Genomic DNA, 16821 nt, shown 5'->3' with positions numbered 1-16821 from the left:
AAGATATTTGTGGTCATGGGGCGTAAGAGGAGAATCACAAGTGTCTTTAAGCCCGTGATCCTGATGTGTATGAAGTGGTGCTATTTATGTATTTTGACCATGCCTCTATGCAAGCTTCCATTCACTGATTAACTTTTCTTATTGCATGTAATACATTTTTAATCCCTGAGAGAAATCATCAATTTCGTGAAGTTCCAAGGACTATCATTAATATAAAATATCTTATTTCCCCTTTCTTCAATGGTTATTATGAGTGTGGTTGCCAGCAGTTGCAGCAGTGGTAGACTAACGTGCTGCTTTGGTATACACAGCTATTTTCTCTCTCCCTTCTCACACTTGTGGCTATGACTTATTTAGAGTTCATTGAATACATAACATTACTGGCAAGGCTGTCTGTATAAGTAGGCCAAGAGACTCTGACACTACTGAGAGACTGTAGGATGTCTGCCACGAGTCAGTGGAATTATTCATTGTAATATCAGAATCTGTTTTTTGGGGTCTGGGAGCACAGCGCTTCTCTGCTTCAACAGAGGTTTAATTTATGCATTAAGACGTCTCATCAGCTTAATTAAATTCTGACATTTGGCAGTTGTGTACAAAAGCATAAAAGGTAGAAAGGTTAATGTCCCCTTTCCTTGTGAAATGAGAGCTATTACCTATTGATAGCCATACTACTGCCTTTCTGAGTGACACATACTGCTCTGCATTAACATAAAGCTCCAATAATGGTTTTATAGATGAAAACCCTTCCCGATCTTGGGATAAAAGTGTGATGTGACACTAGTCTTGTATTTAAATGATCTCCATAACCTCTGCAACATACCAAACCTTGTTTGACAGCAGGCTTAAGTACAAAGAGGCTCCGAGGTTAAGGGTGTTACCCTGAAAACAATGAGACATCCATTTGATCAACAGATGCACAGCATTTAAGCTTGATGGTGCATAAGCCGTTTGCCAGATGGTTCAGCTGATTAGAGCATGTATCCTTACAATGATGCATGATGATGCTTTTTGAAAATAATGTTCACCAGGTGCCGCTCCCTGAGTGCTGCAGAAGAAATAAAAGTTAAACAAAAGAAGAGAGAGAGAGGAAAAGCTGGATTAAGAGGGGGGGGGAGATAAAGAGGGTGAGGGAGGAGAGGAAGGAGAAATGGAGAGAGATGTGAATCCCGCTGGGTATATGTGGTGAGGAACACGCAGTGTCAAGAATGCTTTGTTAGGATGTGAGAAGTGTGTAATCAAAGTCGCTCTAATGTTCTGTTGCATGGTGCTGCTCTACACTGAAGATGTGCATGCACAAGTGCATATTACATAAAGTATAGTGCAGATGCTCCACAGCAAGAGACGAGCCCGTTACACTTAGAGCCAGCCCGAATGTGCCACAACATCCCTGCTGGATTCAAACATGGCTGCACCATGGATACGGAACACTTCGGTGGTGACAAAGCACCAGGAAACTAATGAGCTGTTTGACGTGATGATCTTTCTTAATGCCACCTGTCCTCTATGGCTTCCTTGCACTGGCAAGGACTAATTCTAACACAAACAATCAAAGGACAGGTAAGCGAAGATATTTATTTAGAACAAAGCGTCAACTATCCTTCACGTTTAGATCAAAACATCACATCCAAGGATAGCGACAGTCTGTTCAGAGCCAAAGGAAACAGCTGGAAAGATGAATACCTGTGTGTCCCAAGTGATGGTGTGACCTCGAGCTTTCAGTCCTTCTTAGTCTGAAATATGCTTTTACTCTAAGTGCTTTCTTTAAGGCTGTAGAGATGTCTTTCCAGTGCAGGCAAAGGTAAAAAAATAAAATTTTAAAAAGTGGCTTGTTTTTCATGACACTTTGTCTGACGGATGAGTTGCCATTGTTCCTTAAATGCAAATGTTTCTTCTCAGCTTTTAGATTAAACCGTGACTCTGGCATCAAAATAATTACATTTCTCAAAATTAGAAGTGAGAAAAAGGTAGCCCTTTTTCTGTTGCCTTCAAGTTTGTTCAGAGGCCACAGGCACTCTTCTTGCCTTGACCAGATTTGATCTCCGGTGCACGCAGGCAGTGGAGCTTCACAAGCTGCCCAGCTGGTCTGCTCAGGCATCTGAAAGCCAGGCACATTGCTTTGGTCAGTGTATTGAATGCATATGAGCTTCAGAAGTAGAGCAGGAAGCACTGGAGGCTTAGTAGTCTGGAAGGTTTTTGTTTTTGTTTTATTATCTAATATTTATTTAGTAATAAATGATTTGTCGAGTTTCACATAGTTTCATTTTAATATCAGCTGAAAAAATATGTTATAATATTTTTCGTATAAACTAAAGCAAATTAAGATTGTATATCACATGATTATACATTTAGAGGTTGGAATCCTTTTTCTGGCGGCTCACTTTGCTCATTGCAGTGTGCAGGGAAATAAATTGTGTGGTCTAGAAGTGTGTGTTTACGCTTGCCTGAAAGGCTTGGAGGTCTCTCTCTGTTATCTGTCCAGCTCTGTACTTGGGGAACTTGTTTCATATTTGAATTGCAGTTTGGAGGAAGATTCTGTACGAGAAGGTGCTGCTGAGCCTAGAGTGCAAATGAGTCTGGAAATAGATTAGCATTGCATATAACATATGGTCAGGGGATCCTTTCAGTAGTTGCATTTTTATTAATTTTATCAAGCATGCCAAAGTGAGGACTGTAAGTGAAGCACCCTCCAAGACACTATAGATATGCGATTTACAGACTGTGGCTCAAGCTGTGGCCACTGGTTTCTCCCCATGAGGAAGATGTTGATTAGGTGTTTGAACTTTTACGCTATGGGATTTGTTCCCAACAGATGCTAGACGCTGGCATCATTAAAGTGCAGTTCAATCTTTGCTGGAATCCTTTTCCTCAGGTGTATTGTGTGTTAGATCCCAGTCTGCTGTTGGATTTTTTTCAGTTTCTTGTTTGTTTAGCTCTCATTTGCCGTTTTTATTTTAAATATCACTTGTGCTGTTTCATATATTTTTACCTTCTGTACTCATGTTCCCACCCACCCATTGTGAATACCTGACCTGCCGTAGTTCATGCCAACCTTGTCCTTCCCTTTCATCTGTATGCTGCCTTTTTTCCTTATGTGAATAATGTTCCACGCATTTTTCTTTCTGCATAACTTCCGTTTCAAACTTTTCCTTGCATTATTTCCGTACTGCTGCCTCCAGTGTTTTTTCTATGTACTAAAAATCTACCATGAGTAAGAATTTTTTCTTTTTTTTGGAGTTCCATGCTTTTGAGTCTTTCTTCTGTTGGAATTTCATCACGTATCATATGTACTCAGTATAACAAAACTAAAGTAGCCCCAGGATCTGTAAAGTGGAGCTAATGTTGAGGTTCCTTAAACTTGCCTTCCTTTCGATGACCAACAGTAAAGTTAGTATAAAATTTAATGCAGGAGCTGCTCTGCTTCTCGCTTGGTTTATAATGTCATTGCACATTTTCTTCTTGAATTTATGTTTTCAATCGCCATTCTTCAAGTCTTATTTAGTAAAGAAGGATGATTGTTTTTAGAATAAACAAAAATAGACAGTCAATGGTTACTCTCAGTCGGAATGTCCCCACATAGCAAAAATGGTATGGCCCCAATCTGGACCACACAATGTGCTTACACGTCCCCACATATCGCAAAGAATAACGGCCCTTTGGTGGCCCAGATCTGGTTTGCCAGAGGTGGCCCACAAATGGGCCAGTTGCAGAAACACTGCTGGCCCTGTGATGCCCCAGATGACAGCCTAATGTGTACCTTAATCAAACCATGTAATAACAACAAGTGGCGGAACATAATAGTGCAAAAGTAACATGGAAAATCTCCATTCAGACAATGAATGGAATGATTCTTATATAGCACTTTCCTACTCTTCAGGATTCCTCAAAGTGCCCTCTACAACATGCCACATTCACCCAATCACACACTTTCTCTAAACTGAGACTCTAGCAGAGACTGGGTTCGAACCACTAACCTTCCTATCAGTAGGTGGCCTGCTCTACCTCCTGAGCTACGGCCACCTACAAGGAAAGATGAGTAAACCGTCACTAGGTTTTCGATAAAGTTTACACTCACGAACCTGTCAAATCTGTATTTGAAACGTTGGCTATCACAGCAGTATAGTATTGCAACATGGCATTTGGGTCTGCTCACTAAAATAGGAAAATAGGAACATAAATAGTGCCATCATTGCCAGACCTGGCCCACATCTGGTTGACATACACCCTGCCAGGACACCAGTCAGTCAGAAGTGTCAGCTAGATGCTGGATCCGGGCCAGACCTGTTTTCTATGGGCCTGGGCCACATAAACAAAACCATAATCGAGCCAGATATGGCATGCCATCTCATAGACAGTGCCATCTACTTCAGGCCTGTCCCATATCTGGATGACATACGTCTTATCATGCCAGAAGTCAGCCAGCAGTGCCGGCTTGATACCAGATCCGGGCCAGACCTGCTTGCTATGTGAGTCTTTGATGGCCAACATGTTGAAGTTGTCACTTCATAATGGAAGTTCAGAAACCATAGTGGCTATGTCCACTGCAATTTTACTAGTATTTATTTTTTACCCTGGCTATTATTTGGTTATTTGTTTGGGCTCACTGCTACTTAAGCCAGAAAAGCTGTTGCGGCACGGCTGATCAGAGTTAAGTCATCAGCGTACACTTGCATTTTCAAAACAATTTATTAAATGATCTGTGGAGATGACAAGCAAGGGGGAGGATTTCACAAATAATTAGCGTACTGACTGAAAACTACTTATGTGCTTTGAAATATTCACTAGATGAAAAATTATATTAAACTCTGTAACAATAAAACACATTCATTTGTAAGTTCATTTGTTTTGTGTCACACTTGATTTGCTTTATAAATATTTATTCCTTATCTAAAGGGCAGTATTGAAAGTCAGAGTTCTTCTTAGGATCACAACTGGACTTTGAAAGCTACCCCCACCCTTACAGTGTTATTCACAGAAGACAGACATTTTCTCTTTGACTCTAAATGCGTCGCATTTCAAATCAGTTAGATGAAAGCATCTGTTTTGAGTACTTATTACTTGCTCTGGCAAAAGACAGTCCTTCTGCCGGTAATGACTGCACTCTCCAGTTTGGGTATAGCATTCCTTGTTGATTTCAATATATAATTAGCATGATAAATACTTCTGTTGCATGTGAAGCCTTTTTCTCCTTAGCAAGGAGCAAATCAACTGTTTTTCCCTCTAAGAAGAAGCTTTCAAGAAGATGAGAGTAATTTTGCTTCCACAACATAAATATATGTATTGGACAAACACATATGGATACTGTTTAGCGTTGCAGTGTTCCTTGGTGAAGTCATAAAGAACAGTAAATTTATAGTTCAGAGCAAAATGTATGGAATATGTAATCCTCTGACCTACAGCTTTGTATTCACTCATGCCAGAGTGAAGAACAACATGTCATTACAGCCTGATAGTTGCAAAACATCCTGACAGCCACATGTATATCAGCGCTCTTGGGTGCGCATTGTAAACAAGCTATGAATGCAGTTTTTCACAATGCAAGAACTATGTGTCCACTGAGGGATAAAATGAAAATATCTAGTTCAGGAGACTTAGTAATACTTCCCTTTTTCACTCTTTACTGACTGTGGTGCGATAATATAGTGTTTATAAGACTTCTGTTTATTCCTTGCTGTGGCATTTCCAACATGATGAACAGACTGGACTCAGTGGCCCCAATCTGCGACTTCTCTCGTGTGTTCTCCTTCAGTACCGATGTCATATGTAATTGCTGACCTCGGAACTTATGAAATTGCACATAAGGGGTCCGTGCTACCACCGAGTACTTCTGCTGCTGCTACTCCTGCTATCACTGCACAACTGCTGCAAATACATAGGCGTGTGCTCCCACACTATGGCTAAGGCTTGGAAAATGAATTTGCCTGATGATGGAGAGGGTGCATTATCTGGTGGTACAGTAAAGTGCGTGTGGCCTGAGCAGACTGGCTGTCTCTAGCCCTCAGAATAGGAGCGGCGCTCTCCTGGGTCCTGGTAGGAGAATGGGCTGAAGCTGCAGTCTAATTCATCACAGCTCTGCAGGAAACAAGCAATCATGGGGAGGCTTCATAAAAAAAGAGATAAAAAAAAAAAGTAAAAGAAAATCAGTGCAAAAGACACAACAGCTCTCGCTGGACTGGGGCAACTCCCCTGGTCACTGCATCTGCCTCCTCCACTGTCAGCTTCCTCGTGGTTTAAATGCTGAGACAGGGAGAGACGATGGAGAATAAAACAGAGTAGGAGAGGTGAGGATTGAAGACAAAGGGGTAATTATTGATAGAAAGCAATAAAAATAATCCAACATAGATGATAGGAGTCAGCAGTAGGAGGTTTCAGCTGGTAATGTAGTTTTGGGGTGATGTAATGCTTTTGAGTAAGACCCCAGCTCTGGTGATACTGCGTCTTTTTGTTTGCATTGCCACATATCTCAGTGTACAATTTGGGTGAGCTGGTTGTGATTGTGTACTCTATCTAATCTACTCATAAGAAGTCCCTTATCGAGGTCCCAGATTGTGGAAATATGGCACGCTGAAGGGTTTCTGTGACAACCTGGGCTTTCTGTCCAATCAGGGTGAGGGCTTTGAGATTGAGAGGTGGTCCTCGGGGGAGCTGTACTTCAATGAGCTTGGATGCTTTGCCACAGAGAAGCGCTTTTAGAGAGACCATCACAAAGTGAGATTCTGCTGAGAATGGGCACTTTGACGTCCCCGCCATAATTGGAAGCACTTTCTAAAGGAGGGTCCTTTTTAAAATGCATTGAATGACAGAGAACACGGAGCATCCAATTTTGATTCCACTCATGAACCCTTCAGCAGCTGCCTTTCAGGCGTGCGCCATATATGTTATGACCCACCCATTTGTCAAACTGCCAACTGTTGTTCTTTTGTCTTCTTTTTTTTTTTATGATGTGTAAAAGTACGAGACATCTTTGTGTATTTGCTACCTGCTCATTCAAGCAAATCTCCCCCTGTAATCTTCTTCTATCTAGTCTAGATCTGTTTCCCCTTTTTCTTTTCTTTTCTTTTTTTTTCTCAGAAGTTGCATAGTGGTTTCATCATCTTGAGCAGTACAAGCCAGCAGGGTATCGCACAAACACTACAGACAGGCTCATTTTTCACAGGTTGACTCCCCAGCTATCCTGCAGGATGTGTCACGACAAACGGCGGATATGTGACAGATTCACGTTGCACCCGTGTCCTTGCATTAGAGAGAAGACACAGTGTAGCTCGTGGTCACGAGTTTTGTGTGTTTAATGTGTGAGTGTGTGCGTGTGTGTACAGAGAACTGTTTTTCTCGGCACTTTATGAGAAAAAGGGTGTCTGCCTGCTAGTGTAAGTCTGAGTGCTGTACAACTCTTGTAGTATTATGCGCAGAGATCCAGATGAAGTGCTCAACAGCCAACCTTTTTCCCAGCAGGCCTCAGTTCTCCACCAGCCAACATCACCACCTCCGCTGTACCCAGCATCGTCACGCCTATCGTCAACGGATTCACCGGCATCCCTCATCAGCCCAACGGACACCCTGCCGTGGAGACCGTTTACACCAACGGCCTGCCGCCCTACTCCACCCAGAGCCCCACTGCTGCCGACACCCTCCAGCAAGCCTTCACTGGTGTACAGCAGTACACAGGTAGGAGACAGAACGGCTTTGTTTACGATTCTGTTATTCTGAGGTTTTGCACTGGCGTGTAAACACTATAAATGAGTAGCAGCTATGAGACAATAACTGCAGGCTATGTGGTGCGTGAATAGCGTGAGGTGGTATGTATTCAGATAGTGTAGGACAGCGCCTCAGAACGAAACGTTACGCTTGTGTGATCGACCTTAAGCATCCTTGACACCGTTCTCTGTGGGATCCCCGATTTTACACTCATCTCTCTCACATTCCCTCCTTCCTTCCTTGTTCTACTGCTTCGTGTCCGCAGCGATCTACCCGGCCACTACGCTGACTCCCATTGGCCAAACGCTGCCCCAACCAGCACAGGTCATCCAGCAGCAGCAGCAGAGAGAAGGTGAGGGTGAGAGAACATTATTGCTTTTACACTTCACATGCCTCATACTTTGTAATGGCTAAACGGGGAGACGAGCACGAGAGACCAGTCTTGCTTTGCTTTTACACTGTACACACTTCATTTTGAGTCTTGTTGTACAGCGAGAGAAGAAAAACACTCTAACATCATTTTCATTGTGTTTAATAGATAAACAGAGCGGACTGTGTGAGACTGTAAACAGGTCTCGTCTCGACATAAAACATGGGGATTGATGTAGAGTAGTATTATAGTAATATATAGTAATAGTGATAAGTAGTAGCATATCTTTTATAATAGCCAGCTGTGACAGTAAGTGTGGATGAAACACACATATAAACAACATCAATGAAAATATGGTTGCAGGCAAATTGGGACAGCTTATTTGAAGATTTTCAGCTTGCAATGTGATGATTTTAATAAACTCCTGTTGCGTTTTTATTAAATAAAATATATAAAATAGCAACACATAATGTATATTTTAATTATGATTTGAGCCTGTGCCAGGTGTATGCAGGAACGGTGAAGATACATCTAAAGGCCACATATGAAGGAATCATGAGAGTGGATGCTCATGCATGAATGCTCATTTCAGCCTGTACTGTCTAATTCTACCAATGTTAATTAATCATTTATTTATTTTTTGTATGATGGGTAGTGCCACATATGTCTGAGACAGCTCTTTGCACATATTCTGTATTTATTTTGGGTAATATGTAGGTCTGAAAAAGACAAACTGACTGCTTTTTCTCTCTTTTTCTATCAAACTTTCGCTGTATCTCTGCAACCAGGTCCAGAGGGTTGTAACCTGTTCATCTACCACCTGCCACAGGAGTTTGGAGACAATGAACTCATGCAAATGTTTCTGCCCTTCGGTACCGTCATCTCCTCTAAGGTCTTCATGGACAGGGCAACCAACCAGAGCAAGTGCTTTGGTGAGTCCTACAGTGCAACATGCACACAGTCCAAGACCAACTTGATATAATATGAAATTATATCAAGTCAATTTGTATTGACCCCGGCTTGAGAGATAAAGACACTTGGTTCTGAATAAATCTAATAATAATAAATCAGTCTTGGTGTATACAGGTTAAATAGTAAAATGTTTGTCTTTTCTTTATTTTCAAACACACAACACAAATTTTTTTATATATATATAATGTATATACCATTGCCTCTGATGACATTTGACAGCTCACAGACCTGGAGGACTGAGCGATCTTACCCCTGACAGACTGACCTAATTTTGCATCTTGATGACTGTTGTGTTTTGGCACCGGCGCTTTTAAAGCAATGCGCAGAGTACATTGCAGCCAAAATAATCGGGATGTAGTCGATCAGACCGCACGTCCTTGTTTCTGCTTGCCGGCTGTGTGACCTGGAAACCTTGAGGTGCTGCATCAGCATCCTCATCACCATTGTGTAACCCCAATATCTGTCAATACCTTCACCGCTGAGGCTGATTCACACATTTCCACACCTCTTGTCCCATTTAGCTCTGGCAGCCTACATGCGCGTCCAACCCCAGGGCTTACAAAAAGGCAGGCAGTGATGGTTGAGGGGAAGGAAGGAAAAGGACAATTATAGATCAGCTTTTGTTTTCACTTCAGGGAACCAAAGAACCTTGGGCGAAATTGATCACCAGTTCCGTCTCCCTTGGGGGACTTAATAATATATAAATTCATGAAAGAGGAGCTATTTGCAGTATTGACTTATGCACTATGCATTTACAACATAATGTTAGGCCTGGGGAAGGAGGGAACACGTGTGTAATTAATCTAGAAAGGAGAAAGAGGGAATAAACTTAGATTGATGGGGTGTAAAAGACAGAGAAACTGAGCTTAGACCTCTAAACGGGTATCTCCTCTCTGTTTCTAGCCTGAACGCATTAAGGTGATGGCGGGTTAGGAGGTCACCTCCTTATCCCGTCTCTATACTTTCTTCAGACTTCCGTTCAGCTCGGCTCTTTGTAGCGCAACTTTTCCCCCGTAATGGGCCAAACCTGAGCCAAGCAGGCCATGTAGACTCCCTCCCATGTGGTGGTGGACGTGGAGAGCCTCCTGCTGTTTTTTTCATGGGTCATCAGCTGTTCCTAATGACACCACAGACACAGCGGAGCGCATCAGTGGAGACACACTCCACTGAAATTTCTGGTCACTGAATTCTCAAGGCTTTATTTTTACACATGATGGAAACAGGATGTTCATAGGTTTGAGGAGGTGGTTTATCGCGGGGAGGTTTTGTGTGTCTGCAGCAGATTTGTCTCCTATGATCATCGTTCTGTGTTTGCTCTTGTTTTGATCAAACTCATTTATTCAGTGATTTTTTTTTTTCTCTTTCACTCATTCACAGGTCAGAAAATTAAAAGAATAGCACTGAGTCAATGAAACTTTGTAGGCGTGTTAACCCTCAGTCATTAAATTTCGAAGGTTCAAAATCCACGCAGCTGTAAAGAAAGTGCCTGCATGCTATAAAATATAACATTTATTTCGAGTTAGGGTCATTGGTTCTCTGCACTGTTTCATCATTTTATTACACCGCACAAAATCAACAAATGCATGCTTCTTATCCAAATCCTGGACATGTCTTCATCTCTGAATGCAGCTTAATATTATATTCCCAAATAAAAACAGTCAACTAGGAGAGAGCGTGAGCGCAGAGCGATGTCGTTTGGCAGTAACAGCCCCAAACTTTTCGTGGCCTATTTTTCATTAAAAAGCCACCTCGTGTCCGGCTGTCACGAGCTCTGAGCAGCTGTTAGGCCGCGCCGCAGTCCTTCCTGCATCAATAACACCATCTAGACTTCCGTTAGAGGTACACAGGACGTGATGAGGAAACCAACAGAACACTTACATTTTCATTATGATTGCCTTTTTTTCCACCTGTTTCTTTTTTTAACAGAGTAATTTACAGTAAATATTATTCATAAAAAATTACTAAAATTCTCCCCTAAACGCTTGTTAAGGTGCCTACATTAGGGCTGTGCGATATGACCAAAATCTCATATCCCGATATAGAACATCTATCGTCCGATAACGATATAAATCACAAAAAATTTTATATTTTCTGTAAATTCTGTGAATCTCGGGTAGGTGAAGTGTTTCCAGCTGCGCGTCTTGTACCTGGAGTCGAGTGTTTTAACCGATGCATGAAACTACACATTTTTAGACATAGGTTGTAAGGCCGCCGTTTTTTTCGTGAGTATTTATTACACGGCGTGCTGCGGGGAAAGCCTGTTCTAACGTTTGAGTCTAAGGTTTATTTTTTAGCACCTGACGACTATTTTTTTGCTTCTCATCCATCAATACTCTGCATACTTTTTCATGTGATTCCGTTTATTTTGAAAATTCTCAACAGCATCTTGAGCTTTATTGTGAAAGGTTTATGTGGAAAATAAACAAGCGGACATGCGATGGTTTTACCATCGTTGTTGCTAACGACAACGCATAAAAACAGGCGCTTGTCCGTCTGTAGTGTGGTTATATTAAATATAAGAGAAAGAGAGGACTTTAAGAAATGAATATAGCCACTACAGTGACCATCAAAACGATGAAAAAATATTGCCGTAAACAGTTTATTTTGCGACACCACGAAACAAACGATAGCGTAAAATGAAACATAGACGTTTTTATATCGTCATCCGATATATATCGTTATATCGAACAGCCCTAGCCTACATTATTCTTAGTTAGTGTAAATGAAGTTTTGCTTTTCTTACACAGGTTTTGTGAGCTTCGACAACCCTGCTAGCGCACAGGCAGCTATTCAAGCCATGAATGGCTTTCAGATTGGGATGAAGAGGTTGAAAGTCCAGTTAAAGAGACCGAAGGATGCCAGCCGCCCTTACTGACACAGCCTACCTTCAGTATTCATCGCAGCAGCACAGGTGAGCCCATAAGAGTATTGCTGATTTTCACCACTCTGTCCTTTTACACTCACGATGCAACTAAGGTTCAAATAATGCCACCTGACTGTTCCTGGAAAGTAAATATCGTTAGACTGATAAGTATTGGGTTGCTATATGTTCTGTGAATGCAAAGCTTAAACATTAAAGGTTTCTACAGTTTTAATATTTGAAGAAATGTAGAGGGGTTGATTTGATGTGCAGCACTGTAGGCATATTAATTAAGGAGAAATCTGTCATCACTGTGACTGACGATGATTGATTGGTGTGGCAGCGTGGGTTAGTTCTCTCCAGACCATTAGACTGATATAATAGAACCATACTGAACTACTCAAAGTTTAAAGAAATTGATCTTTAGATTGACAGTTTAATGAGCAGTGAGATTTGAAATGGCCTTTTTCTTCTTTTTCTTTTCTTTTTTCTTTCTTTTTTTTGTTTCTAGGTTTTAGAGGACACGTGAAGATATTATCTTTGGAGGAGTTCAACTTTTTTTTTCTCTCTCTTTGAAAGCAAAATATGTTTTAAAAAAAAATCAACACATATGGAATTTTTGAAGACATATCAGCATTTACTTATGAAGATGTAGGTTACGGCAGAAGAGGAAGATGCGAAGTGAGGAGGCGCTTCACCGGGGGACGTTAACAGTAACAGATGGCACAGTGCAAGAAAGACGAGAAGAAGAAAAAAAACTGGAAAAAAAGAAGTGATGAAACTGAACAACAGAACTTTTTCTTGTTGAGACTTGAATTGTTAATTAAGCAACAAACTAACAAACGAAAAGCAGCAACAACAAATAGATTTCTATATACATATTATATACACACATATATATATATAAGGAAAGAGGCGCTTGTGGCTTTTACTGTACTGGACAAATGAGGGTTCAAACTTGAAGATCAAAAAACAAACCAGTGGAAAAAAAGAAACTATTCTATATGTCCACTGACAGACTTTCTTTCTCTTTCCCTCTTTCTCTTATTCTCTCCCCGTCTCTCTCAGTAAGCGCAGAAGTGCAGCCACTGAGGTTTCCATTAGCAACAATAGGACTGCAAATCTTTCACCCCTAAGGGACCAAAGGACCAAACATTTTTATTGTTCTGAACAGTAATATATAGTATTAATGATACTAATACTGCAAACTACTACTAATAATATTACAAGTTAAACTTAAGAAGAAACACTAGCTTCAGGTTGAAAAAAAAAAGAGCAAGGGTTTTTGATTTTTTTTTTTTCCTTTTACATTTATAGTTACTGGGTTTGAAAATATTAAAACAAAACAGAAAAATGTATTTAAAAAAAAAGTAAAGCTATACTATTTTAGTGCCGTAGAATACATGGGTTAGACATTGTTTCGGGCATGTTCAGATATATTCTTTTGCCTTTCGTTACGTCATTCGCATCGCAGCATTTCATCTCGGAAGCATGATCCGTCTGTATTATTGTGTCAGAAGAAGAAGAAAGCAGTCCTTTAGTGCCAAAAGTGACACAGTAACCTTTTCTCAAAGCAGACATCAAAAGAACCAGAGCGTATTTAGCCAAGCATTGCTGTCCTCTGTTCTTGCCAGCGTGTTGCGGTTCTATAATTGATCGTCATTGCGACTCATTCCATGTCATCATTAAAGCCTTGATAGTACAGATAATCTGACCATAAAGCACTGTGGTAAAAGTGCCACCCGGCTGAGCTGGATACGCAGCAGTAAAACAGCACAGCATCTGTAACTGCTTAATAAAATATACAAATGAGCCTGACAGCAGTTGTAAAAATTTCCATCGGCGTGTCACAGTGGTCCCTCCCGGGTCGTGCCCTCTTCCACTGCCAAGCTCCTCCAGCTGCTCTCAGCAGGCGGGAGCAGACTCCCCTCCTATTTCTCCTCCTCCCTCCTGCTTCTCTTTCCTCACCTCCAAGTGCCAGCATATCTCTCTCTTAATAGGGACCATCGGTTCACGGGTGCCCCAAAGCTAACCCGCAGCATAATTAGGGTAATGATAATATTGATTAGATGGGGAGCAGCACCGCAGGGCGAGAGATGCGCAATCAATTACACATTGGCATTTTGAGTGAATTGACTGAGTGACAGAGTTCATTTCTCTCTCAGTAGCTGGATGTTAGTCTTTTTCTCCCGTGTTGTCATCCAGAGTCCCTGAAGGAATCCCAAAACGCAGAACGGCAGCGTGTCCTGTGGGACACTTTGAAGGCACTTGATCGATGTCATTATGGTAAAGGGTGGAGGCATGGAGATCTGTATATGGTGCTTAGAGGAGATTGTACATGTTCTTCAGTGAAGAGCAACTGTATTTTTTTTCTGAAAGGGTATAATAGCACAGTGCGAGCTTCTACAAAGAGAGAAGGAAGCCTTGGCATTACCAGCCTTAGGAGGTCAAATTAAGAGCAAAATGATCCATCAATTAGACAGCAGCGGGCCTGTAAGTGTAGCTGCTACAGCTGCTGCTGTTTCAACAGGATGACAGCTTACCATTAGTGCTGGTCACACATGGCTCCTGTGCAGTGTGGTCACGACACATCAAGCCTGGAAGATACGATTAAATAACCAAACTTGTGTTATCTGTGCTTCTGTTTTTGCAAAGAGACACACATTCAATGCGTCCTAGATGAAATCTGATGCGCTGTTTGTTTTTGGGTTGTTGTTTTTTTCTATTTCACTCTTTGATTTGTTGAGTAACACTTACATTCTTTATTTGAATATCAGATTCATTGACTCAGTTTACACTCTGAAGCATCGTACCCCTCAGGACTCTGAGAGATCTCAGCACTCTGATCATCGCTCTAAACTTCAGACACATCAGTGCTTCAGACATGTAATCACAATACTGTCCCATACACTAAAGCGTCTTCAGATAGCATGACCACTGCGTATGCCTCTGCAGTCTGGAATAACAATTTTATCCTCCAGAATGACTCTCCAGATCCTGATGTCTGCATACGTTCATTTAGTGTTACTTTGACCCAGCAATTCTTCCTTTTTTCTTTTATTTGTGTGATTAAAGTTCACTGGATCAGTGTTATAAAAAAGGGGAGGGTGCATCATTTTCAGTAGACTGGGAGTAAATGTTATCCCCGGTTACTATGTGTGTTTTATTCTGTTGCAAGCAGTATTTAGATGCGCTAGGAGGGAGTTTTTTGAAATGCCTTTTCTCGTCATGAATTGCCAAATTATGCAAGTTTAACCACCACATTTCCTCACCTGACTGAAAACTTTGTGCCAGACTTTTTTCTTTTTTTTTTTAAATCTACTCTTATAAATACGGTAATTTTCAGGAAATATTTAGTGGAATAAAATATTTGATTTTGTGAAGTAGTATAATATTGTAGGGGGAGGATCAGTTCAGGATGTAGTGATATATAATGTACATTTTCAGTAAAAAGGTTAGATTTTTATATATTTGCCTGAGGGCGTCGTCTTTCCCCTGAGAAGTTACTCTTATTCTCTTCTCACAGCTTTAGGGAGCTGTGATATATGCCCTCCCTTTTCCCCAGGTGATACTGGGCCATGTGAACCCAGTCAAAATATCTTCTCTCATGGGATCTCTACTGGAGATGGAGTCATTAAAATGAAAATAGACTTGGCCAGAAGCTCGCATAACGTCTCGTTTTTGGCCAAAAGAGACAAATTTGACTAAATTACAATGAGTGTGCTGTTTTATATGTAGTGCATAGGCCTCTATATACATATCTATAGATTCAGAAAAGAGAAAGGGGCTACAATCCCACCAACAATAATTTGTTTAAAATATGTAAGTTACTAATTATTAGTAATTATCCCTGTAGTTTTAAAATTAGAGTGCATGTGGTCAAGCTAAAGTCAATCTACATTATTTTCACTCTTGCATCCATTTATTTATTTATTTGTCATGTTGCCATTGTGCCCTTTTTGATCTCTGAGCATGCTCAATGTGGACTTGGGGGCGTTAAAGATTATGATTATGGTACTACTCATATTAACAGTATGATTCTTTAACTATGGTTTGAATGCTAAGGATAGTAGCTTATTATAAATATGAAATCTGTAAATTATGGAAAATCAGCACAGGACCTTTCTTTGGGTACGTACAGTTTGGGTAATGAAATGGGTGAGGGGAGGGGGGGGAGGGTTTCGCTTTCTAAAGATATTAACTTTCTGGTTTCTCAGCACAAAGCGTACAAAAAGCATAGAAACAGCAGTATGGAGTCTGTGAGTAGACTTTACTGAAATGCAGGGCGCAAAAAGAAGAATCTCAGTATTATTCTTTTAACCCGGAGGAGAAAATGCTGTTTACAGGTAGTAATGTTTTTCTTTTTTTATTGAAGAAAAAAAAACAAAAAAGGAGAGCGCCACCTGTTTTTGTGGCAGCGTCAGTACAGCATGGAATAACTGACAGGGAAAGCAGTATCTTTTTATAAAAAAATAAAATAAAATTATGAAGAAAAAAAAATATGTGTTCTGTATTAGCCTGAGAAACCAAACATTTTTCCCCTGTTGAAATTTCTTAATACTTGCTGCTTAGATTACTTCATATTAATGACTGATGATTTAATAATTTTATAATTATCGGGTCAAATATGTAATTTGATGTTTATTTATTTTATTTATTATTTATTTTTCTTATTTATTTTGCCAGTTTTATTTATTTGATTTTACGGTTATGGTAAGATAAAGATATGTATCAAAAAAGAAATGCTTATCGAGGCTTTTCTCTCTTTCTCTCCTTTTTTTCCAATTTTACAATAAAAATTCAAACTGGATGTTTCGTTTCTCACACTTGCATTGAAGCGCTGAACCGCGGCGGCGCAAAGAGAGGGGGAGCTGTTGCACAAGCACTCGCTCCCCTCGGCATTTCCAAGAGCTTGAAACTTTTA

At 40.6% G+C, this 16821-nt stretch overlaps 1 protein-coding gene across 8 annotated transcripts in view; it reads left to right on the top strand.

The window, feature by feature from the left end:
* The window catches only part of celf5a (cugbp, Elav-like family member 5a), a 189935-nt gene extending 173245 nt beyond the window's left edge, over window positions 1-16690 (top strand). For 2 of the 8 annotated variants that reach the window (XM_080878997.1, XM_080878993.1), the window contains exons 8-12: window positions 7450-7665; window positions 7961-8047; window positions 8854-8997; window positions 11785-11948; window positions 12409-16689. In XM_080878997.1, the coding sequence (XP_080735123.1) occupies window positions 7450-7665; window positions 7961-8047; window positions 8854-8997; window positions 11785-11912 (575 nt within the window). In that variant the 3' untranslated portion in view covers window positions 11913-11948; window positions 12409-16689. Of the gene's footprint in view, window positions 1-7449; window positions 7666-7960; window positions 8054-8853; window positions 8998-11784; window positions 11949-12408 lie in introns of all 8 variants that reach the window. The other 6 variants (XM_080878995.1, XM_080878990.1, XM_080878996.1 and 3 more) reach the window with 4 other exon arrangements.
* The last annotated feature ends 131 nt before the right edge of the window (window positions 16691-16821 follow it).

Source organism: Rhamphochromis sp. 'chilingali' (genome assembly GCF_963969265.1).
Source record: "Rhamphochromis sp. 'chilingali' genome assembly, chromosome: 3".
NCBI classification, from domain to species: domain Eukaryota; kingdom Metazoa; phylum Chordata; class Actinopteri; order Cichliformes; family Cichlidae; genus Rhamphochromis; species Rhamphochromis sp. 'chilingali'.
This window is presented reverse-complemented; position numbering and strand designations above follow the sequence as displayed.